Here is a 24,670-nt window from a genome sequence, read left to right as displayed (position 1 = left end):
TTGGCAGGATTACGCAAAAACTACACAACAGTACTATTGAAACTTAGAGGTAGAGAAGTATATGTGCCAAGGAGGTCGTTTTTGGATATTTTTTTTACTAATTTCTCAGAGAATAATGGATCAATCTTGATTATCTGTATATCAGGCATGTTAAGGGGACTGATATGTACGAGTGTGATTTAATTTAAAGAGACTGTTGGGCCTCTGTAGATGTTTGTTCCCTTCTACTTTGTGTTATCCACAAATCTACTTTAATTAAGTCCAACTCTCCTCCTTCTCCCTCAAACCCGCAATCTACATACATCCAAATTTTATTTCGGTTCAGATTTTTTCCACTACTGGATAGAAGTCGTTTTTCCCATGCTCTGCAAACCACTTCTGTTCTTTGTCTCAACTGAGAGAATCCATGGAAAACCGAGACACCCAGCAGCGATATTGTTTTTTCATTTGAAATCCAAAAAAAGAGACACTCAAGTCTGCGTGTGGGCGTAAAACCAAGAGTCTGGAAGTGGCTGGGAGAAAAACGCAGCATTCTTGTGAGAGAGAGAGAGAGAGTGTTTTTTTTTCTAGTCAATATTAAGTCGTGGCTGAGAGTTGAGGCTGTTAAACAGGAGCCTGGTAAACACAGCGACAGGCCGGTGTTGACACTGACAGGCCGAGATAAAGCTGCAGGGTCAGAGGAAGGGCTCGGAGAGAGATTTCTAAAAAAGAGGTCGATATTTCAGAAGGAGAGGATTCACCTTGACGTGCTGACAACACACTGCTGTGTCACGTTCACAACAACAACTGTGTGTGCGACTCAATCCTCCTGAGGGACGTTCACCTGTTGGTTTAACCTCGCCGCGCTCTGCCCGGCAAGAAAAGAGGAAGCGCCCCTCTTATTCTTATTTCAGTCATTATGGGAAATTCTGACAGTTCAACCGCAAAGAAAAGAGGTTCTGAAAATCAGCATCAGTATTTACACAGGGCCCGGGGCAACACACACACAGCGTGACCAGGCACTTTCTGCAGAGTCATGGCCGCGGTGCACAAGATAAACACTTCACAGGCCGGAAAACTCCAACAGCAACACGGTGCTCTGTAATTACACCGACCAGAGCTACGGAGCAAAAGTTGTCGTTGGGCGAGTTTGAAAACAAAAGAATCAGGACTGAGTCACTGGGACGGCTCCGATGTTCACGATGACTGGGGGGGGGGGGGGGGATCACTCCGCAAACACCACCCACCTCGTTGTGTGTTTGTTTGAGGAGAGTGAGGAGAGTGAGGAGGGTGAGGAGGGTTAGGAGGGTGAGGAGAGTGAGGAGTGTGTGTTTGTTTGAGGAGAGTGAGGAGGGTGAGGAGAGTGAGGAGGGTGAGGAGGGTGAGGAGGGTGTGTTTGTTTGAGGAGAGTGAGGAGAGTGAGGAGGGTTAGGAGGGTGAGGAGAGTGAGGAGGGTGAGGAGGGTGAGGAGTGTGTGTTTGTTTGAGGAGGGTGAGGAGGGTGAGGAGAGTGAGGAGGGTGAGGAGGGTGAGGAGGGTGAGGAGAGTGAGGAGGTTGAGGAGAGTGAGGAGGGTGAGGAGTGTGTGTTTGTTTGAGGAGGGTGAGGAGAGTAAGGAGGTTGAGGAGAGTGAGGGGGGTGAGGAGAGTGAGGAGAGTGAGGAGAGTGAGGAGGGTGAGGAGAGTGAGGGGGGTGAGGAGGGTGAGGAGGGTTAGGAGGGTGAGGAGAGTGAGGAGGGTGAGGAGGGTGAGGAGAGTGAGGAGGGTGAGGAGACTGAGGAGGGTGAGGAGAGTGAGGAGAGTGAGGAGGGTGAGGAGAGTGAGGAGGGTGAGGAGGGTGAGGAGGGTGAGGGTGAGGAGACTGAGGAGGGTGAGGATGGTGAGGGGGGTGAGGAGAGTGAGGAGGGTGAGGGGGGTGAGGGGGGTGAGGATGGTGAGGAGGGTGAGGGGGTTGAGGAGAGTGAGGAGGGTGAGGAGGGTGAGGAGGGCAGTGGAGGACACGCCGCCTCATCCCTGTGGGAGCATCTGAGTTAATGACAGCTGAGCTGGTGATAATGCAGCGGGGGCTGACTGGAGTAATCCAGCTGGTAACCTCTAATACGCAGCCTCCTGTGTGCCGGGGGGGGGGGGGGGTCCTAGGGTTAAAGATGTCTGCAAACACACACAATCAGAATCACACCTAACAACATCTGCACACAGTAAAGTCATGTGTTTTAACTGTCTCTGCAGCTATAACGTGTGCAGACAACCCACCGCCCACACTGACCCCCCCCCCCCCCCCCCACCATACTCTGAATACCAAACTGAAAGCGATCTGAAACCACACAGCGAGGCCTGATGAACAACAAAACTCAGATGCAGAGTTACGCTCGTCTTTCTTCTCCACGTCGTGACCTTCTCCTCCTCGAGGCGTCGGCTCGTTAACGTAGAGGGTTGCGATCAGAAAAGGTAAAATCCATTCAGACCCAGACCATAGAGTCCAGACCACAGAGTCCAGACCACAGAGTCCGGACCACAGAGTCCAGATTCAGACCCAGACCACAGAGTCCAGACCACAGAGTCCGGACCACAGAGTCCAGACCACAGAGTCCAGACCACAGAGTCCAGACCACAGAGTCCAGATTCAGAGTCAGACGGACGTCCAGCCTGAAGTGAGCAGACTCTTCTCAACTTGTCTCAGACGCAAACTGTCAAAGTGAAGATTTAAACCAGAGACTGATGGAAAGTACATTCAGTCTGAGGCTCTTCGGTCCTTTAGGGTTTTGACTTTGTGATATTTAATACTTCCTTCTCCAATATTGTACTTTTTACTCAAGCACATTGAGCTGGAAGTAATTAATTTTCAATTTCAGAGACTTTAAGGAAGTAAAACACGAGATAATAAAACACAACACACAAATTAGGTCAATTTGTCTTATATTTCCCCAAAAAAGAACAACAACTGTTTTCTGTTCTCTCATTATCATTTCACGGCAGTTCAGATTTATCCTGTGACCCTCATAGTATCATGATAGATATATCAGATTCAGGAACAAGTACTTTTATTTCAATACTTAAACTACATGAATCTCATACTTCTGTACTTTTACTTCGGTAGGATTTTGACTGCAGGATGTTTACTTGTAATGAGGTATGTTTACTATAGTAATTATACTTTTACTTTGGTTAAGACAGTGTACTTTCTACAGCCAGTTGACCAATGAGAAAACTTTTATTTCACAGAATAAACAATGCAGACAAGATGTGCATTTTGTTTATTCTCTTAATTCATGTTCTATATATGTTTGTATTTGTGTTTTTACTTTATTTATAAAAAACAAGTTTATGGTTCAATTCTGAAATATTGAGCCTCAATTACATTTTAGGGTTTTATAACGACATCGTAGGAATTATTGCTAAATTATGAAATATACATATCTGCCAACATATCGCATCAAATTTTTTTTACTAACTAATATCTGTAAAGTCGTTGAGCTTTAAAACTCCACATCCAGCAGCTGTCATTTCAGTTCTGGGCAAAATCTCCCAAACTTCCCCAGAACTTGACCTCCTTCCATCAGAGACACTGGTGTGACGCCACCACCCGTCCAATCAGAGCCCTCCTTACACAACAGCGCCCAATAAGTTCCATCCGGCCGACAGATGCTTTGCTCTGGAATCTCTGAATCTAATCACTGCACCATCCTCTCTGCGGCAGGAGAGACTATTACAGCCTTCTAGGAAAAGAGAGGAGCCTTAATTAGATCGGGAGCTTACGAGGCGGAGAACAGCGAGTGGAACAAAAGGCTGAGAGCCTCGACAGGAAACAGGGATCTGAAGGAACGCCAGGTCATTGATCATGTTACCAAACAGCAGTCGGATCCTGCTCAGGCTCAGCTTCTGAGTCTTGGCTGGCTCGCACCTATTCTCTCCCTCCCTCCCTCCTTTTCTCTCCCTCCTCCCTCCCTCCCTCCCTCCCTCCCTCCCTCCTGCCGTGTTGATTGCAAAACAAGGTTCGTGTCTGAGCCATCGGCTGCCTCCCACCTCTCCCCCTGAGGGGAGGAGCTGAGATGTTAATGGGGCCTGTTGTGATCACTGAGTGGAAGTGACGGTTTGTATCTGGAGACATGAGACACGTTGTGATTAAAGTTAAACAAACTCTCATTTCTACAGTGAAGTCACAGCAGCGTCCATCTTTAATCATGACACTGAGTTATTAAAATAAAATTGCTGAAATCGGCTCGTTCCACTTTTTAAATGTTTGGATTTTCTCTTTAAACTTTTTAACATTTTAAGTCAGACTGACTTCTGGGAAATTTTGATGTTTTTTTCTTGCTTCTTCTTATATTTTTGGACAAAAACAACTTATTAGGTCATCAAAGAATCAACCAGTAGATTAAATTATAATAAAGTGGGTTAGTTAATTATTTTAATGACATCTGTGGCTTTTAATCATCGTCACTAATCGGGAAATAAAACACTCTGATCATTTGCCTCCGTCAACCAATTAAGTTGCTGCTTATGTAGCTTGACACTAATATATATATATATAGTAAAGACTACTACTACTTCTATACTAATAATAGGTGTATTTTGTATTACCATATGTACTCTTGAGGAAAGCTATGGTTTGTGGGGTTATAGAAGGGCTGGGTGATAAAACAATAACCTCTGTCAAGAAACGAGATTTAATAACCACAACCTTCACTCAGGAGCAATAATCTGTCTTTTGAAATATCAATAATATGACATTTATAATATATATCAACATCAACTGATATTAACATTGTTATTTCTGTTAAAATCGTCCAAAACCCCAAAAGGTCCAATTGATTTTCATGTAAAACCAACAAAAGTAAAACCACAATAGAGAAGCTGGAATCTCAATAACACTTTGGGCCACATCGTCCAGCCCTTGGTTAAAGAGGCCTGTGACCTTTGACCTCCAAATTCTAACCACTTCAGCATTTTTTGCTAAACCTGCATGTGGACATCAACCAGCTGGAGAAGTAAAACTGATCCTCAAAAGCAGAACCACGGTTTTCAACAGAGCAAAACATTTCTACCACAGTGGAAGTGATGGGATTTGTCGTACTACCGCTGGTTTGTTTGTTGAAATGAAAAAAGAACTGGATGGAAGACTGAGAGACACTGAAAGCTTGTCAACAGATGAATCCGGAGAAAAAGGCGTCACAGCATTTTTGCAGCTCCGTGCGACCGACAGCCGACCTCGAGGGAAAATAAAATACATAAACATCACCGGCGTTTTTCAGCCATTTTGTTCAAACACGTCACTTTGACTGTGAAACACGGAGCCCAATAAACTCCGATGAAGTTGAGTTCTGCTGCTCGCTGATGTAACCCGACGTGGATCAGAGTGTTTTCAAAGGGAGCGCTTCACACACATAGCAGTGTGAGTCTGTCATGCGGCGTGTCGGTGCTGTGTGCCGCCGGCTCGCCCGGAGAGACCGGTGGCCGGCTCTGTGGACTCCCACAGGGCTTTCCTGCAGCTGCTCTCTGCTTTCTCTCTCTCTCTGTGTGGGTCTGTGTGTGTGTGTGTGTGTGTGTGTGTGTGTGTGTGTGTGTGTGTGTGTGTGTGTGTGTGTGTGTGTGTGTGTGTGTGTGGATGCCGCCAGACAACCATCTGCTTTTATAGCTCATTTAGCACATGTACACACTCTCGCACATACATGGCTGGTTCTGCATGTAAACACAGAGGGACATGTCTCAACGGTGGCCACAACAGACAGCCCCCCCCCCCACACACACACATGCCTGTGTCAGCCAGTGAAGCGTTGGCAGAAAGTAACCTGAGGGATTTAACATGAGAAACCGGCACAAACACTCAATTATTGTCCGTTTCAGTGAAAGTTTTATAAAGCCAAGCCTGACGGATATGGATTTTCTTCGGTGGTCATGACCCAAAAACCCTCGTGACAAAAAAGTGAAATTGAGGCTTGATATTTTTTTTTAAGTTTCACCATGAACTTAATTATAAATTACTATAAATACAAAGAAAACACAAATACACGGGAGACGAATTAAGAAAATAAACATGAATGCTCATCTTTTGGCTCTTATCTCATTTAAAGGTTATATATTAAATAAATATTAATGCTGCAACTAATGATTATTTGATTAAATTCCTGATAAACAAATGACATCATATTGTATGTCCATTGACTCCATGCATCTGATTCTTGGTGACACTGCAGGTTCGACACTGCACCAGGATGAATTCTGGGAAAAGCACGGATCTAAAAGCGTCTCTCTTTCTTTTTGGCCTCTGATGCGACGGTCACTGCTGCTGCTTCTTCTTCTTCTGTGGTGTTGTTGTTGCTGCTGCCACCCACCTCCGAGCACACAGGCTGCTCTGAACTCAGTGCTTTCCTCTGCCATCAGCAGGAGGCAGGAGGTAGCGTTACATAACGACAGCGAGCGCGAGAGACATGGCGTTCCCTCGCTGTCTTTTTATCTTCCTCCTCCTCCTCCTCCTCCTCCTCCTCCTTCCTCCCTCTCCTCCTGATGTTTTCTCAATCCTCAATTTCCCCACCTTGTCATCCTGTTCTCCTCCCTATTTTCTGCCTCTTCCCATCACCATCACCCTCTCCTCCTCCCCCTGTTTTCTCCTTCCTTCCCTCGCTGCCTCCAGCCCTCGGCTGCCCACTCCTCTCTCTCTCTCTCTCTCTCCTCCGCTTCTATCACATCAGAGTTTAAACACAGAGCGAGTACACGGTAACCAGCGTCACGTCTGAGCCTTATGAAACCACAACTCTTGTGTCAGTGCCAATTAGGGCTGCGGCTAACAGTTATCTCCTCCATCGCTTCGTTGTTTGGCCGAGAGAACAACAGAAAACATCCAACACGACGTTCCAGAGCCAAAGACAACATCTTCAAAAACCGAGTGTTTTGCTTGTTAAAGCGTCCAAAACCCCCAAAAGGTTCAATTTATATTCATGTAGAACAAACAAAAGCAAAAACCACATTTCAGAATCTGGAACCAACCCAACGTTTGCTTAAAGATCTGAAAAGACGATAGATTTCCTCCTTGTTGCAGCTCTCGTACCAGTTTACGACAAATTTTACTTTTGGCTTTATTTCTCCAGTGAGTCGCCATCAGACCATCTCAGAAGAAATGATGAGATGAAAGAGAGTCAGAAAAAATTAGAGGATCTGGATGGTGTGATGGAAAAATGGCATTTATGTCTATAACCTGTAAATATCATGTTTATTAAGTTGTATGTGTAAGTTTACAGTTTCCTCATCGCACCACAGCTTGTTTACATTTATCGCCAGTTTCACCTCCAGCGAGGAGGTTGTGCTGTTTGTGGACGGATGGATTCACTGAGCTGAAGCATCAGTGTTTATGTCACATGCTTCACTTGCATCATGATTTATTTGTCAACACTGTCCATATCATTTCGATTTTATTGGTGCACAAACTGCTCCACCTCAGAGAAGCAGAGAGATTATTGTTTGTGAAAGCTGAGAATGCTCCGTCAAGCAGGTGAGTGAAAAACCTCCTCAGAGTTTAAATGTGGCAAACAGGAAGTCGTGCCACGCTGGAGGATTAGCCGATGTTTCCAGGAGAGCTCAAAAGATGACGCGTAATGAAATTAGAGCAGAAAAGACACAAAGCAAAAAGGGATGATGTGAATAAATAGACGGTCGGGGGGGGGGGGGGGGGGGGGGAGCGTGCACCAGCGCTCGTGAGTGATGCCATCGCTCTAACAGGTTAATCTATTCTTACATGAAGCTGCCGCCCAGCGGGGGGGGGAGGCAGCGCGGCTAAGTGAGCCCGGTGAGCTCATGTTGTGTGTGGAAGAAGTCACAAGTGTCGAAGTTCAGCTCTGCTCTATCTCTGGACCGAACTGTTGCATAACTCCTCCAGCTCATCTCCGGCTGCAGTGCACAGGCTTATCCTGTCCTCCCGCTCATGGCGTGCGTCAGCTGCTGCTGCAACGACCTGGACGAGGAGGAAGAGGAGGACGAGGAGGAAGAGGAGGACGAGGAGCAAGCATGAGTGCTGTTAATGCACGTTAACCCCTCGACCAACACTGTTGATACTCGGAGGAGAAACAGGAAGGACAAGGGTTGTAAATTATATTTAAACAACGCAAAAATCTTTAGCAATGTTTTGACATTTTACCTCTTTTTTTTAAAGGGAATCGAAAATGTCAAAAAATTCAGATGTTTTTTTTTTTTAAATGATAAATAACCGACAAATCAAATGTGCTGTGACTTTCATAATCGATGAATCATTAAGGTCACTCATGGTTGAGCGCTTCTCAAACAACAGATCTGCACTTGTTCCTTCTGTTTAAATATTTTTCTAGAGTGTCATCTATATCTTCAAGTAGTAATATGTTAAAAAAGTGCTTAAAATATATATATGAAGAGGTTTCTTAAGTTATGTGTCCTATATATCCCAATGCTTTTATTTCTTATTTATGTTTAATTTTTAATAAAAAACGTGCTAAATAAACATGAATCTATTCTGACTGTGCTCCGACCTTAACACCAGCTAATAAAGAAACTAATCATGAGCCCCAACCCAAAACATTTAAAGAATTTGTCTCCACAGCTGGATCCAAGCAGCGACAACAGACACAAGGAGGGAACGATTACAAACTTCAGCTACACACAGATTAGTGTCACGATGTAACACAACGCAAGACGAAGGGAAAACAAGGCAAAGCAGACAATGAGGCACGGACAGCCTGCAGCGAGGGAGTCCGACACAGAGCGACACAGAGCGACCGGCAGAGGGACGAGGCTCTGGCAGAGCTGAACAATACCTGTTAGCAGAGGAGGAGTGAAGCAAACAAAGTCGACTCTCTGGCCGAGAGCAGCCCGCCTGCTGCTGGTAATGCTGGTAATGCTGGTGCTGCTGGTGGTGCTGGTGCTGCTGGTTTCTCCTCCTGGATTCAGACGCGCTCGTGGGGGAACACCTGAGATTCCCGACCCCAGACAGACACTTTCCCAACCAATAACCGCTGACATTCCTCCGTCTCCCTCTCTCTCTCCCTCTCTCTCTCTCTCACACAAAGAGGGAGGAAAGTGAAATGCCCCTGCAGAGCGGAAAGCCGAGCGTCTGGCTGCCGTCTGTGCTTTCACTTCTCTCTGGTTTCCTCCACTGTCAGTGCGGGGCGACCACGCTTCTTTCTCTCCACCCTGCCTTCGTGTTCCTTCTTTCCCCTCCTCTCCTCTTTTTCCTCCTCCCTTCCTCAATCAGGGAAAACCCTCCCCCGCTCTCCCCCTCCCCTCCTGCCTGAGCTCTGACTTCCTCCAGCTGAGGAGCAGTGTTCTCTCGCTCTGTGTTAAAAAAAAAAAAAGCAAAACAAAGCAGAATGGAGGCTCAGGCTCCTAATTCCTCTGCTCGAACAACTCCCTCAGATACACACTGTCAACATCAGATTAGCCGCTAACCTACTTGTGGCGTTGAACCTCCCACGCCCCCGCGGAGGCTATAAATACCCTGTTCTGTGCATTGATCCTATCTGTGCAGGCGACGCGCACTCACTGGGAGACTAATGAAGGTGCTAATGGGAGGAGCCACCGAGAGACTGGCAATCTGCGGAGTCAGGCGGAGGAAGAGAGGAATGTGTGACGTACGCCGGGTTAACCTGCACCTGAACGCACCTCCACCTCCGCTGCTCTCTCATAGGAAAGATATGGATACAAATATGTATGAGGAGATGTTAAAAGGATCCACGGATGATTCATAAAGTTTGGTTTCAGGTACTCGAGTAAGAACAAGTCGATTCATGTCAGAGTAAAGTTGAGCAACAGTTTTGTTATTTGATTTAAAGGGTTCAGCGAGAAGCAAGATTTAGGTGAAAGGGATCTATAGGCAGAAATTGAATATGAAATAATCCTAGTTATGTTTTCATTTAAATTGTATGAACCTTTTGAGTTTGAATGAGAACTGAAGGTTTCCACAGCTTTATGTTTGGAAGGGGGGGGGGGGGGGGGGGGATGAGGTGAGCGGTGTTCAGCTGCAACTTGCAACATCACCACTAGGTGTCACTAACTTCTAGACCCTGAACCTTTAAATCAATTAAATCAATTATATAAGCATGAAAATTCTCAGATGCGAAGTTGTTGATGTTAATAATTTATTAGTCCATTGACGAAGCTAGGGTAATAACCCTAACCCCCCCCCCCCATACGTTTGCCAAGGTCCAACAGTCCATTTAAAATCAATCAAGTGGCTTTAAAATACACACAGATATCAGTCCTATAAATATACCTGATTATTTTTGTCAACATCTATGAATAACTTTTGAGGAAATTGGTAAAAACTAGAAAATATTAAAGAAACTACAACACATTGTGTGAAGAGAGTGAAAGGATCTGGATACTCTCTGTCTTTATAGTGATCATAACACACACACACACAGACACACACACACACACAGTGACTGTAACACCTGCGCTCGGCTGAGACTCAGCGTTACTCATGACATTCACATGGAAAATGAAATCACGTTTCTACAGTGCAGCGTCTGGATTCTCATTTTAAAAGACACACACCTGAACCAGCGCCTGAGTCACACACACACGCACACACACACACACACACACAAACCCTGCAGGTTCCCACAAACATCTACCGACTGTCTCTCACACACACACACACACACACATCACAGCAGCGTCTTTATTTTGAAATACAATCAGCCAGGACCCATGAAACCCTCCAGAACACCAGGTTTATAAATATCTCCCGTCTTATTTATTTATTTTCCTCCTTCCTCCTCCGGCGAGCGTCGATCTGTCAGAGGAAGGAAGTCGGGGATTGTCGCTGCTCAAGAATTCCCGAGAGTCTCTTCCACCCGTGAGACATCATAAGCTACGAACACCCCCCCACCCCCCCCCCCCCACATCCCTCCCCATGGCAACAGTGACTATAGGAAGAGATGGCCCGTGTTACACAAGAGGATGAAGCTTTGCCAACAGGCAGGCAACCCCCCCCCCCTCCATCCATCTCCTCCCTCCTCCACATATTTCCACAGCCTCCCCATTAACCCTTTTTAACATTTGTCCCCATCGCTCCCATAACCCGAACTCCTTCCTTCGCTCCTCCACACCTTTCTCTCTCTGGCTCCGTTCCACACTCCCCCCCCACCACCACCCCCCGTCCTCGGCTGTGGCTTTGCCCCCTTTTTTATTTTCCAGTAGAAACACCGAGCCGCTGCTGCTGAACGGGCGACCAGCTTTCCATTCGGAAACAAAAAGGAAAAAGAAGTGATTTCTATTGACCTGATGGTCAGCTGGAGCTGGACACAGTCGCTTGATGGAGGCTCGGTGTGAGCGCTTCACCCGGCCGAGGGGGGGTGGGGGGGGGGGGGGTTCACCCAGCCTCCGAGTTTCTGCTGGGTTCACTGAGCTCAATTTGAGACTTTGTTAAAGTGTGATGTTTAACCACCAGGGACAATATGCCTTGTAAATACTCATTTCCCATTATATCACATCATTTTCAGCAGAAACGAAACAATGAGTCAAGAAGACTGATGTTGATAAATAGTTTTAAATAGTTTTTCAAGCACAAATGATGAGAAATCGCCAAATATTCTCTGATGACAGCCACACCAGTGAGAGAAATATTAACTTTTCTGTCGTCGTTCATCATTCTCAAGTCGCATTCTTAATCCGCTGATTAGAGGATAATGAAAATAATCATTTGATGCAGTTTTGCACAAAATCAACCACAGAATAAATAGTCATTATTGATAACTGATATAAATATTCAACACCGGCCACTGATTTTCATTTGTTTGGTTTTAACAATGAGAGCCGATGAAAACCTGTGTCTAAACAGAGTCATTGAATATATTCCCAGTGCAGAGGAAAGCCAGATGTGAGCAGGTCACCAGTGGAAAAGGGGAAAAAAAGAGTCTGAGCTGTGGGAACCAGTGTGAACACATTCACACTCACAACTCCACTGTGCTGCAGCTCCATCCTCCTTCACACAACCGGGTTCAGATTCATCACAATATTCACAAATCAGCGGAAACACTGAACACAATCAGATGCAGGTCACAGGGAAAATCTTTTAGATCGACTTCAAGACTTTTTTAATTAGTTTTTTCAGAGCATTTCAAGTCTTTGTCCGTCCTGCAGATAAACCAGATGACCTCCTCACACCTGACTGCCACCTGTCACTGCCGCCTCCCCTCCACCACGCCGGCGACCTGCTGACCCGGCTCGGAACACATGTGTACACCCGGCGTCGTGCATCAGCCCGTGTGTACGTCTTGGAAATATTGACCCGACCTCCCTGACCCCGCTCGACCCCTCCTCATGACTCACTCACTGTTCGGGGGCTTTTAATCTTCAACCATCGACCCGCCGGAATCTGCCAGGTCCAGGCGTCCAAGGACTAAACCATCCAACACCACCCGTCTCCTCCTCCTCCTCGCTCAGTCAATATCTTACCAACACAATATAATATAACATAATCAAAACAAAGAGCGGAGTTTATGAATGAACAGGCAGGGCTCCGCAGTTTGAGGTGGGGCCCCCCTGTTTTTTGTTGTTTTTTAAAAGAGGCCCTACAGCGGGAACTTGTTTGCTGACATGTGATTCCTGTAAAACACCCACAGTCTGGAGTTATATTGCTCTCAGCTCCATTATTCAGCATCCGGCTTTCTGCTGACGGGAGCTTGCGTGTTCCCAGACGCTGAGGGAACCTTCACATGGATGTATGTATAAGTCACAGACCAGGAAACATCCAGGAGAAGTCCAGACGTGAGGCTGATTCACAGCCGAGAGGAAAACCGGCCACAGAACATCTGCTCCCGATTCATTAACTCGTTACATCTTAATTTGATCAGTTTTAACAAAGTGCGCCTTGTTTGAAAACGTCCAAGTGTCGTGATTCTATCTGTGCAAATGATTTCAAGATCCACACATCGCTGCAACAGCTGCTGACACAAGAATTGGTTTTCCACACCAAGGATGGGAAAGTACTGAGGGTGTTATATTTCCCTTTTTCTGCCAAAATGAGTCAAAACAAAAAGACAGAAAAAACACAACTGTAGTAGCTGTGGTTCAGGATCTTGTAAACTCATTTTCAGTTTCTAAAGTTTCAAAACAGCAAAACAGCATTAACTTATTTTATTTTGGGAGCAGTTACGACAGTTTTCTAAAGTAAAACTTGATAATTCTGGAGAAAGATGAACAATTATTGGGTTTTCAGCATCTGGACACACTTTTCTTAATTGAAGTATCCGAGTAAACACTACAACAAATCAGGTATCAGCAACACAAACTTATTTAAATATCTCCTCACAGTCTATTAGCTTTATATTGTTGTCTGTTCTTGACGGGGTTTCTTTAAAATGTGCAGCAGCTCCCTGTTTCCCACGAGGTTCTGATCGTCAGTCATTTGCCCGCCTGACGCATGTGACTCCACAGCCGTGCTCTCATTGGCCGGCGTGCAGGCGGCGGCGGTGACAGACGTCCCACGCAGCAGAGAAACAGCGAGTGTCAGTGTTGATATAATGCAGCCCACAGCCTGACCTTAAAGAACTAACACACATCACCCATCTGCCCACCTGCCCTCTCCTCCACCTCAACATCTGGTGAGCTCAGCAGCAGACGACCTGTCGCCCAGAGTCGAGGACGACGCCTCCTGAAGTTTGACAACTTGTGATCTTGAGTTTTTTTCTATAGAGCTGCTCTAAGGTTCGGACGTTCTCCTGAAAATGTGGGTGAGTTGAGGTGTAGATAAAGATCTAGACATTTCTCCCGAGCTTGTGTGTAATCACAAAAATCCATTAAGGTTCCAGATGTTTGCACATCAGTGTCCAGAGCGAGGATAATGACGCTGAAGTAATTCACAACATATAAAGCTGATAACTCAATAGTTTAAAATGAAAGTAAAAAAAGTTAAAGTATTTCTTTGTTAATCTTCTTCTGGCACTGCAGCTCAGAGAATCACACACACACACACACACACACACACACACACACACACACACACACACACACACACACACACACACACACACACACACACACACACACACACACACACACACACACACACACACACACACACACACACACACACACACACACACACACACACACTTTTGACTCAATCTTTTCCTGGGAATTTCTCTCTCCCATCACTTCACAGTGAAATCACATTTAGAGGAAATCATTTCAGGGCCTCTGTGAATCATCACAGCTGCTCTAACGTAACAAGGAGAACGTCTGACCTGAGCCCCCCCCCCGCTTGACTCCATCTCACTTCACTCCACCACAATAACAATCCTCACTTTCCCCTCCTCGTTACTCTGCGTTAAACAAGCTGGGTTTATTTCCCAGAATGCCTCTGTGCCCCTCGGATGTCTTGCTACCCTGCTCTCCAGTCGTGGGAGGTTCCAGCAGTAGGCCCCACGGCGCAGCAGCACCTGCAGACCCAGACTCCTGCTGCTCTGTTTCCCTGGCAACCTCCACATTGAGCTTTGCTTGTGCAAACCATTAAGCAATGCCAGCTCTGCACAGAGACACACACACACACAAACACAGCCGCACACATACTTCCACACACAATAGCAACGTCAGCTTTTTTAATTTGTTTTAATTTAATTTGAGCAGTTCCCCCCCGTCTCACAGAGGCAGGTTGTGTTGGGGCATTTCTTTGCCGATGACACTCGACTGTATGTGCCCAGTGTACACAGCCGCCCCCCCCCCCCCCCCCCCTCGATGTGTCATGAGCACTACGCCGAATAATGTGACATCCAGCCCCGGCATCGAACACGTTCCCTCCACCGCAGGGAGACTTTCTTCCACTATTCTGGGACCCTGTGCTGACGCTAGCACAGGCAGATCCTGAAGGGCCCCCCCTCCCAGCCCTGTTCTTTCTTCCCCCCCCCATCCTCATTCCCGCTCCGACGCCAACGCTCACCTTTGTGAGTTGCCAACATCGATGCTGCTCAACAAAGTTTCCAGGAAGTGGCTCTGTAGGCAGCAGGTGGGGGGGAAAGGTGTGTGTTTGTGTGCGTGTGTGTGTGTGTGTGTGTGTGTGTGTGTAGGTCCACGTTCGTTAGCTCCAATTTACCTCGGCCTGCCTGAGCCCTTCATTAACGCTTCAGTTTGAAAAGTTGAAGCCTAATAATTTGACTGATTGGGCAGCAACGCTTGTTACTGACCCCAGATGAAACACAGGACACACACACACACACACACACTCACACACACACACACTCACACACTATGCTGTTAACAGGGAGGTCACCTGCCTCCAGGAGGTTTGTGCGTACAGGGCTCAGGGCCGACGGTGACACACATCTGCTTCAGACGAGGACGTCTGAGCTGCGACTCGGCCGCCTCCTGATGAGAGATTTCTTGATCATTCGCAGAACACGTGGTCATCAATTCCTTCGCAGGCGAGTAGGTGCACGACTCAGAAACACACAAGCGCAGATGCACACACTGGAAACACACACACACACACACACACACACAAACTCGTGAGACCTTTTCTGCAGAAGCGAGCGGGCGGTGTGAGCCGTGGTATTAGTCACCAACGTCTCACGAACAGACAGGAGCCTGACAGACATTCAAACTGAGAGTCTGCTCAATGCAAATCACTGTGGGTGACGTGGGGGGGGGGGGGGGGGGGAGAAAAGTTAGAGCGGGACTTGAACCGAAAAGTGAATTAAAGTCCGAGCAGCGAGTTTCATCCGGAAAAACAAAGACCTGATATTAAAGCTTTTTTGTGTGAAGTTACACAACAAGCTGGGAGGTTCGGTTCAGAGCAGGAACACGAATGTGAAACTATTTTAATCAACTCAATCACTACAGCACAGATGTTACGGTTCATCCGACCTACTCCCCTTTGATCGCCTCCTGGTGGCTGACCGCAGTACATGTCATAAACCCTGCCTCCTCTATGTTAACGGATGGGACATGGCCCAAAACTAAAAAAAAGACCTAATTAAATGTCAAATACATTTTTCAGAAAGATGATTTCTGTTATTTCAGGTACTTCTTCTCACGCAATTTGAATTTTTCTGGTGAGTTTAGTTTTAATTAATTATTAGACGCATCAAAAACGGGAGGGAACTTTATGATTAACAGCTTATACGACCCCGCGATTGGTCGATTGGTGTTTGGGCCAAGACCCCAAATAATAACACCACCAGGGCAGCACAGGTTTCAAGGATATACACGTTGTCCACCTTTGACAAGTAAACCATCAAGTATTTGGCTTGAAAATGGCTTTACAACTATTTATGCATTATTAAAATAACTAGGAACCAATTAGCTGTGGAGGTTTCAACACGTATAAAAGATCCGATCAACATTTTTGACTGACAGTTAAATTTCAAAAACATCGACAGCTTCCTCGCCCTTCAAAATGTCTCCGTCACATAATGACTACACAAGCACATCCGTCTGAAATCCTCTCAAAACGTTCCGGCTGACAAATAGGTTTCCTCAGAACCAGGTGTTCCCAGGTGTTCGGGGAGGTTTCCCTCCGTTAGCATGGCGTGGTTCGCCCGAGGGCCGATCTGTCATGGAGCACACCCCCACCGCCCTCGCACTTAGCAGAAGCCAACAGAGATTTAAACGCCGCCATTTATGGGATGCACCTAACAATCAAGAGTCCAGGCGGAATGGAAAGCGGCTGCGAGTCCCCTGCTCTCTGATAATCTCTTTTTCCATCATCAGAGATGTATTCTGCAGCGTCTGAACTACGGGAGAGCCGATCCATTAAAACAAGCGAGTGTGTGTGTGTTTTTATATTCCTCCATTAAAACAGAAGGAATGGACATTAACCCACATTTCAGGATGGCAAAGTGATTCTCACCATATTCTATTTCATTCACACAGAATATGGCCCATAAAAGATTCCTGGCAGGCGGGTCCCTCCCCGGCCCGGCCTGTGTGTCAAAGTGAAAGCTTCTCTGAGGTTAGCAGCGAGCTACACAGACATCCCTCCACCCGTCTCAGCCTGTCTGTTGTAGTTACCGTTGCTAAAACGCCGGTTTATTCCTGCCTCTGGGAGAGAAGTTCCCTTTGTGTGAGTCGAGCTGCACTCGTACACACTGTAATTTGAAGGGACTGTACGGAAACACTGGTTTGGCTGCCTGAGCATGACACAACATGTAAAAATCCATTCAGCGAGGCCAGGGCGCTTAACTCCTTCCCTGCCGCTCGCACACATTTACATAAGCAAGATGTTTTTACTGTTCATCATCGAACAGAGCGATTAAAATCAAATTATATTTAATTATTCTCACTTTTTGTACATTATTCATTATATATTCCATATTTAAAAAAAGAGGATTAAATGATTTTTTGTGTAAACAGCCAGGTTCTTAAAAGCTCTCTTAGGATTTATTATTGTATTTATATCACAGCTGTTTGTTTATGATGACCAACTTTCGGGAAATCCCTGCTGCGTTGTTAAAATGGCAAAAACGACCAGAAGTGAAACTGCAACTTAACATTTCATTCAATTTCCAAACGACTTTTAAACAAAGTGAAGGAACTGAGCCGTTTTCAGCCGCGTGTCATTAACTCGCTTCATTTAGTCAGAAAAGGGAGTTGAACGTGTTTCTATCAAACTCCATTTCTACATTTCCTGAGTCGAGAGGTCAAAGTTCAGCTCAAATATGTCGGAAACATTTTTAGACGGAATAAATTACACCCACAGATTCTGAAAATGACTTCAGAAGAAATTCTTGGTAAATTTTGTGGATGTTCACAGAACAAAAAAAGATTCAAATTCTAATCGCAGCTGCTTTGGTGGATTATGATGTTTCTCTCAACTAACCCAACAAGCTTAGTAAGAGTATTTAATTTGTAAAGTGGAAGTTACCTACAGTTAAGAGTAGTGGCAGAAAGTAACTAATTACATTCAAAAGGATTTCTAAGATTTCTTGACAAAAATAAATTGTAAATTCAGTTTGACTTTAAGGAAACAAGCTGGTGCACAGGCATCATCGTTTACATGTATTTCCCTGCAATGGAAACTGTTGCTGCAGCAGTGGTTCGGTACAGAGGACCCCAGACACTGTGCATGTGACCAGGAGGTCAGAGAGCAGCGAGAGGAGGCATCACCACCGAGCCAGCCCCGACTTGTGCAAACAAACAAACAACCCGTGTGTCCAGCGTGCCGACATTTTCCAGGTCCGTGCTGCCGCTGTGGATTCTGACCCCTGCATGTTTAACCCCGGTCGGGACTGTGGCCGAACGCTCGGTTGATCATTAACAGGAAACTGCCGTCAGTGTGGTTGCTGCAAATCACTGAGGCGAAAGAAACACAACGTGAACCTTTCATTTTTGCACCGGTTTAAAATCATAATAAATGAAACGTCCGTCCAAATCAAACTGCCGAACATTAATCAGCCGTCAGGTTAACGTAATAATATCCAGAAACTTATTAAATACCGGTGTCAGCGCAGTGAGGGATGAAACTCTGTCTCCCGGCTTCGTCTTTATGGGGTAAACATTTTCCACCTTGTTAAACCGAAACCCCCCCCCCCCCCCCTCATTTCCACTGCAGTTGTTCCCCATTCATCACGCAGCGTGTTCCCCCCCGATGCAGCCGGGGCACCAGACCTGTGGTGCTTCGGTGCACGGAGCCTTTTTTTAAGACAAGAGGAATGCACAGTCAGTTCCATAAACACCGGCGTTGCTAACAAGTCTGGGCATTTTCAGGGCACTTTGTGGAGCGAGGAGAGGGAGGGAAATAAGAGCGAAGGACAAACACCACGCAGCCGGCGAAGGTATCGACCGCGTGACGCCGAAGAAGAAAGAAACAAAACCCCACGATGGACACTGATGCAGGAAGAGAGGGAGGGGGGGGGGGGGGCAGCTGAGTGCAATTTGTCAGAAAGTTTAATAAACTGCACTTCTTTCTAGATCGGGGGGGGGGGGGGGTTCAACTCCGGGGTCACATTTTTCCATTGCGACTCACTGGCCCACCCATCGTACAGCAGAAGAGTCCACACAGCAATAACTCTTACATAATAAGACCTGTAATATACTTCCAACTTCGGCCACTGGGGGTGTTTCGATCAAAACATTGATAAGAGACCTCGTTTGATGATGTCACAAAGCAGCGCGGCATCATGGGAGTTGTTGTCTTCAGCACCTTTACACGATGAGAAGCTGCTTGAGTTGCCAATTATCTTCCAGGATGAGGTCAAGTGTCAAATTAATAACTGAACTATTATGAGTGAGCAATACAAACAGTGGAAGGAAAGAGACCAACTGACCAGCAGCAGGTTTTAACTTCAGCATAAATAGTTTCCACTGAAAGTTAAAGCGAAGTAAGGTAAAGTAGATATGACCCAAATTAAAAGGCGATTAAAATGAAATGTCTGTTCAGTTGTTTTTATTGAATAATTGTTATATATTATACATTTAGAGCAGAGATGGATACATTCATTTAAATCTGCGGTTTTTACATTAAACCTTCATCAAAACTTTCTTAAACTTTCTTATCCTGGGGCCTTGAGGCCTCATGAAGAAAACTCACTTCCTGGTCTTTACACCTCTAACTCTCTCTCTCTCTCTCTCTCTCTCTGTGTGTGGGGGGGGGGGGGGCAGCTGAGAGACAGACCACGATGCTGAATCTCGTCCGGCCTCCATGGAGACGGATGAAAAAGGACACTTGTGGCTTCTCGTCTTCACCGGTCACACAAACCGACCGCCCGGGGAACCGACCACGTGACGTCAGCGTCCACACCGAGGGTCGGTCCTCCTGGTCTCCACTGCTCTCTGGGTCACCTGCTGCTCAGAAATATCACTTACATGACTCATGTAAACTGAAGTAACTCTTCAGACTCGCAGTATTTATTTAAATGTCCAAACAAATCAATTATGTGCAGGATGCAAATCATGAGCAGTGAAAACAGTTAGATTAAATGTTCTGTTCTTTAATCCTCCTGTGTTCTGCGTATTAATACCAGGAGGACATGAAGCCATTCTTTATATGGTCGTCCTCCATTTAGATCTTCTAGCTGTAGAAGTCTAAAAGCCGAAATGAATTAAAATGAATACCTCTTACCTTTGTGTAACTCAGGCTGGAAACAGATCCGTGTCGGTGGCGTGGAAAGCTGGGATTGTCAGGAAGTTATTATTTTCCGCCTTTTTTCCGTGTCAAAGGAAACAAATGCTCACAGAACGACTTCACACTTTTAAAAACTGAGTAAATAAAGTTATTTATAAAAAGGACGATCGTCGTCCAACTTTTTTCCTGCAGACGATTCCCAGATTTTTATTTTTTTACAATTTACTTTCGATATTTCAGCCACGTTGTGTAAACACAGTTTGAAAACGTACAGCTGATGAAGTAGCAGCTGTTGAGGTACAAGATATGAAACTTTTTTAAGATTAAAGAACCACAGACTTTTGTTTCTGCTTTGTGGCTGCAACTCATTTAATTTTAATCATTTATTAATCTGTGAGAGGCTGTTGCACCTGTTACATTGTGATCCTCATGTTTATATGATGTGTTATATTATCTACCCTTGATAACTCAGATCTGTGCAGCATCGTGACGTTAGGACAGAGGGTTATCACATGTTTTAAGATCTGCTGTTGGTTGTAAAAGAGGAAGCTTGGATCGGATCCAGCAGATCGTTAGAGTACCGACAGTTTACTGCAGGAAACCACCAGGAAAACCCTCGGCTCAGGATAATGTAAAAAAGAAGGACGGGCCACAGGAACCAGGAGGATTTCACAGAGATACACACACACCCATCAGCCTGGAGGTGTGGGGGGGGGGGGGGCTGCAGCAGCATCAACCCCCCAGACTGTGGCTTCTGCTAGGGGTGAGTGACGTCTGAGTGACAAGAGTCTGACGTGCAGCAACAAACAGCTGAGAACTTTTCACCCACTTTTCATTAACTGATAAATCACTTATACTTTAACTTTTAAATGAATTCCAGGAGGTGGAAGGGTGAGGTAATGAGGGGCATGCGGTGTGCAACGCAGTGTGTGTCTGTGTGTGTGTGTGTGTGTTTGTGTGTGTAGGAAACCTCTGTGTATGCCTGCAGAGCTGCTTAGAGACCAGCTGTTTGACAAAAGTAAACAACGTCTCAGAGGAGGGGACCAGGAGTTCCTAGCTTCCTGCATTGTTGCCCACAAACTGCGTCATAGGATCATTCCTTACAGTGCACACACACACACAAAGAGACACACACACACATAAACACACAGTTCAGCTCTATAGACCAACGTAGCCAGGGTAGAAAGGTTTAAATAACAATGCATAAATGTTTCTGGACTTAAAACCTGAGTTACAATCGAGGGCAGACGAGGATTCAGGGAGCCGAGGCTTCTTACGTCTCCGGAGAGAAACAGAAAGTAAAAAGTTTTCAGGGAACAGTTCCCCTGCTGGTGTGTTTACTGCGTGTGAGGGTTTATTATGATCCAGATTTGAAATACAGGAACAGTCTTACAAACTCGAACTTCCTTCCTCTCTCTCTGCTGCTTGTTTGGATCCGGTCGCTTTTCATTCCTTTCAATGGGTAGCCATGCAGTGACCAGTTTGTTAGGTACACTTGGATAATCTAAAGCAATCCTGATGTTTCCAGAAGCACTGCTTAGATGGTTGTTTATCATGTTAAATATTTCTTAGGCAGAAGAAATAATTGAAATATAATCTGTAGATTATAATAAAACGAGAAGGGCACTGGTAGCGTGCATAACTTTGCCAAGGCCGAACGAATTTTGGCAGGATTGAAAGAAAAGGTCTTAATCTTAATGATTTATTTGTCATGAAACGTAGTTAATCCAAAATTTAAGAGGTTCTTCCGACAACAAGACCCCAGCCCTTCACAAAGTTTGGTTGAAAATCGGTTCAGTGGCATTTGTGTAATCCTGCACCCAAGTACAACAACAAATAGACACAGATAAATAGGAAATACTTGTGGTTGAGTAGCTCCTTGTAAAAACTGATGATATCTTATCGTGGCTCATATAAAGTTGAGTCTGGGGCTTCGGCTGCAGTTTCACCGACTGGACGTTTGTACTGGTTTCCTCCAACGCGCTCGATTTCCCCTCGAACAAAGTGACCAGCAACACCAGCGTGCCGCCTTGAATTCACCTGATACACGTGAGCAGCTCAGCCAAGTCGTGCTGGTGTCTACACAACAAGTCGCTCTTTGTGTCCCCGGCCGGGACAAAGTGTGTCAAGTCACATTTCAGACGACCGGAGGGGGAATATTAGTGCGGTGACGATTTTTCTTTTGCAACAGAGTCAAACTTCTGCCAAACCTCGGAGGCAGAAAAGACCCGAGGAGCAACTTCTCATAACTCTGCATTAATTCAGCACCTTTGTATCCGAGCTGAGATCAATTACCGCTCTGTTGTTGAGCAAAGAAAACACTGTGACTCATTCAGCCCCAGGCGGAGTGTTGTGAGAGCTCGTCATCGCCATGTGACGGCTTCATGGCGGCGTGAGGCGGGCTCTCTGAGTTCCCCTCGGAAAAAAAGGCATTCTCCACAGCGGAGGGCGAGCATGTGATATCTTGCCGTGCAATTAGAACTTCCTGCCTGATGAGGGAAACGCCTTGAGTGCAGCGCCGGGAGGAGAGGTGATGAACTGGGTCAAAAGGCACAGCAAGTCATTAAGCCCACGTCACAGCGCGTTATCAGGAGAGGAGGAAGCGAGCTGGGTTCTCCCCACAACACGCTAAGAACACAGAGTTCAAGTCAGCACAGGGACAGAAAGAAGCCTCTGTGTGAGACGAGCGCAGAGCAGAACCCGGCCAACTCGTCTGCTGCTCGATGGGAACGCCCGATATGAGCCATTCACTGACACATCAGCTCGGGTGTTGACATTTGCTGATATGAAAACGTACGTTACAGAATAAACGAAGAAGAAAACAGACAACAGAGACATTTGAACCCTTTCTCCTCTGATTGCAGGATCCATTCTGGTCAGATTATTCTCAATAATTTCAAATCTGCATCTTTTACTCTCAACTTTTAGCAAAAATCCCCCAAAACACTGCAGCAGCAGCTCGGCGAGGGAAACAGTCGCCAGTAAAAATAGAATCAGGTCTCATTTGGCAGCCGCCTCTCTGCTGGGGGATGTAATGCACTGTTCTGAAACTTAATTATTTATGTTGTTTGGCCAAGTAAGCTCAATAAAACAGAAAAGACGCGCACAGGAAGTGTTGATTAGATGAATAAACAGGCCGACACGAGGAGATCTGCCCGGCCGATCGGCTGCTGGGGGAATGGCAGCGATGCACATTTTCACACCCAGCATGCAACGCTGCATATTCAAAGATCTGTGAACCGCAAACGTCTGTTGACACGCAAGTCTGTCGCTTGTCGACACAACACAAGGTCCTGCTCAAGCCAATTGGTGCTTTGTGTGCGTCCAAGATGTTGCAACGACAGCCGCGGTATGAAAACACAACTGAGGGAGATCAGTGGCAAACCAGGCGGCCGCAGCCTCAGTTGTGTGTTAATGTGTTTACACAAAATCTCACTGATCTCAAGCCAGAGAGATGCTGAGATTTGATGAAACATGTTGTTTGTGATTAGAAGCAGCTTAAGCTTTAAAGTGAATAAAGTTTTTGGTGTATTTACATCATTAAGCAGAGCTCACAGCGGTAGCAGCAGCTGGACAGATGCTATGAAGTCATATTCCGTTGTGGTGAGTTTATTTCCCGTGTGGTCGTGAAACACTTCCACATAAATTATGATGACCTTTTAATTTGGGCCAATATGTCAACCAGCTGAAATATGATGCTGTTGTTACATCACTCCTCTCAGGACAACCATGGGTCATGAGGGGGGGAGGGAGGTGGAGCCAATCACAGCTGACCTTGGGCGAGAGGCGGGGTTGAACCTGAACAGGTCAGCTGTCCGTCACAGGGAGACAGACCTTCATCAACACACAGCCTCCAATTCCCTCAGCGTCGGGGAAGAAGCCAGAAACAGAAACCAGGAGAAAACACAAACGCCACGTAGAAAGGCCCCGAAGACACAAAGCTCAAACCAAAGCTACTTCTGAACTCACACAGAGACAATATGGTACAACAACACAACAAACTTATCTCACAACCTTATTCTGAATCAGTTCGAAACCATAAATCACAGAGAAACTTCACCAGCAACATCTGAACATGACAGAAACATGAGCAACAGTAGATAGGATCTTTCTGTGATGAGAGCTCTGGGCATGTTCCAGGGAAATGACACCATTTGAACACACATAGCAAATCTCAGCTCCACCAGCTGACAGGAAGTGCAACTCACCTTTTAGATTCTTCGGGTTGTTCTGCTTGGTGCGCGGCATCTTTCCCGCCTCGGTTCACAGGTGCATCCTGGGTAAAGTGGCTTCGAACGCTGGACCTGGAGATGAGCCGGCTCCTGAGCCACAGTCTGGGAACATCTACAGAAAACACACACAAACACGTATACATGTGGTGAGAAGCAGCTGAGCATGAACTCTCCACAGATCAATAAGGCACTATAGGCCGGCCCTGCAGTGCAGCTGGAGTCCAGGACAGAGCCGCTGATTGAGTGTGTTTCTCTAACAGGTGCCCCGGGCCGAGCTTCTCATTTCAGGCCTTCTCCTCCCGGAAGCTGCGGTGCAATAATGTGCAGAGGGAGGAGGTGGAAACAGGTTCTCCCCTCCACTCTCTCTAAACAGCTGATATCTGCCACTCTGGTGTCAAACACACACACATGATTGACATGTCTGATACAGAGAGCCCGC

At 46.1% G+C, this 24,670-nt stretch overlaps 1 protein-coding gene across 3 annotated transcripts in view; it reads right to left on the bottom strand.

The window, feature by feature from the left end:
* The window catches only part of hivep1 (HIVEP zinc finger 1), a 46,919-nt gene extending 22,562 nt beyond the window's left edge, over positions 1–24,357 (bottom strand). Inside the window, exon 1 of one of the 3 annotated variants that reach the window (XM_053446802.1) lies at positions 24,208–24,357. In XM_053446802.1, coding sequence (XP_053302777.1) covers positions 24,208–24,247 — 40 coding nt within the window. In that variant the 5' untranslated portion in view covers positions 24,248–24,357. Of the gene's footprint in view, positions 1–8,753; positions 9,618–24,207 lie in introns of those variants that run through there. The other 2 variants (XM_053446800.1, XM_053446803.1) reach the window with 2 other exon arrangements.
* Positions 24,358–24,670: the final 313 nt, after the last annotated feature.

Source organism: Pleuronectes platessa, chromosome 18 (genome assembly GCF_947347685.1).
Source record: "Pleuronectes platessa chromosome 18, fPlePla1.1, whole genome shotgun sequence".
Classification (NCBI taxonomy): Eukaryota; Metazoa; Chordata; class Actinopteri; order Pleuronectiformes; family Pleuronectidae; genus Pleuronectes; species Pleuronectes platessa.
This window is presented reverse-complemented; position numbering and strand designations above follow the sequence as displayed.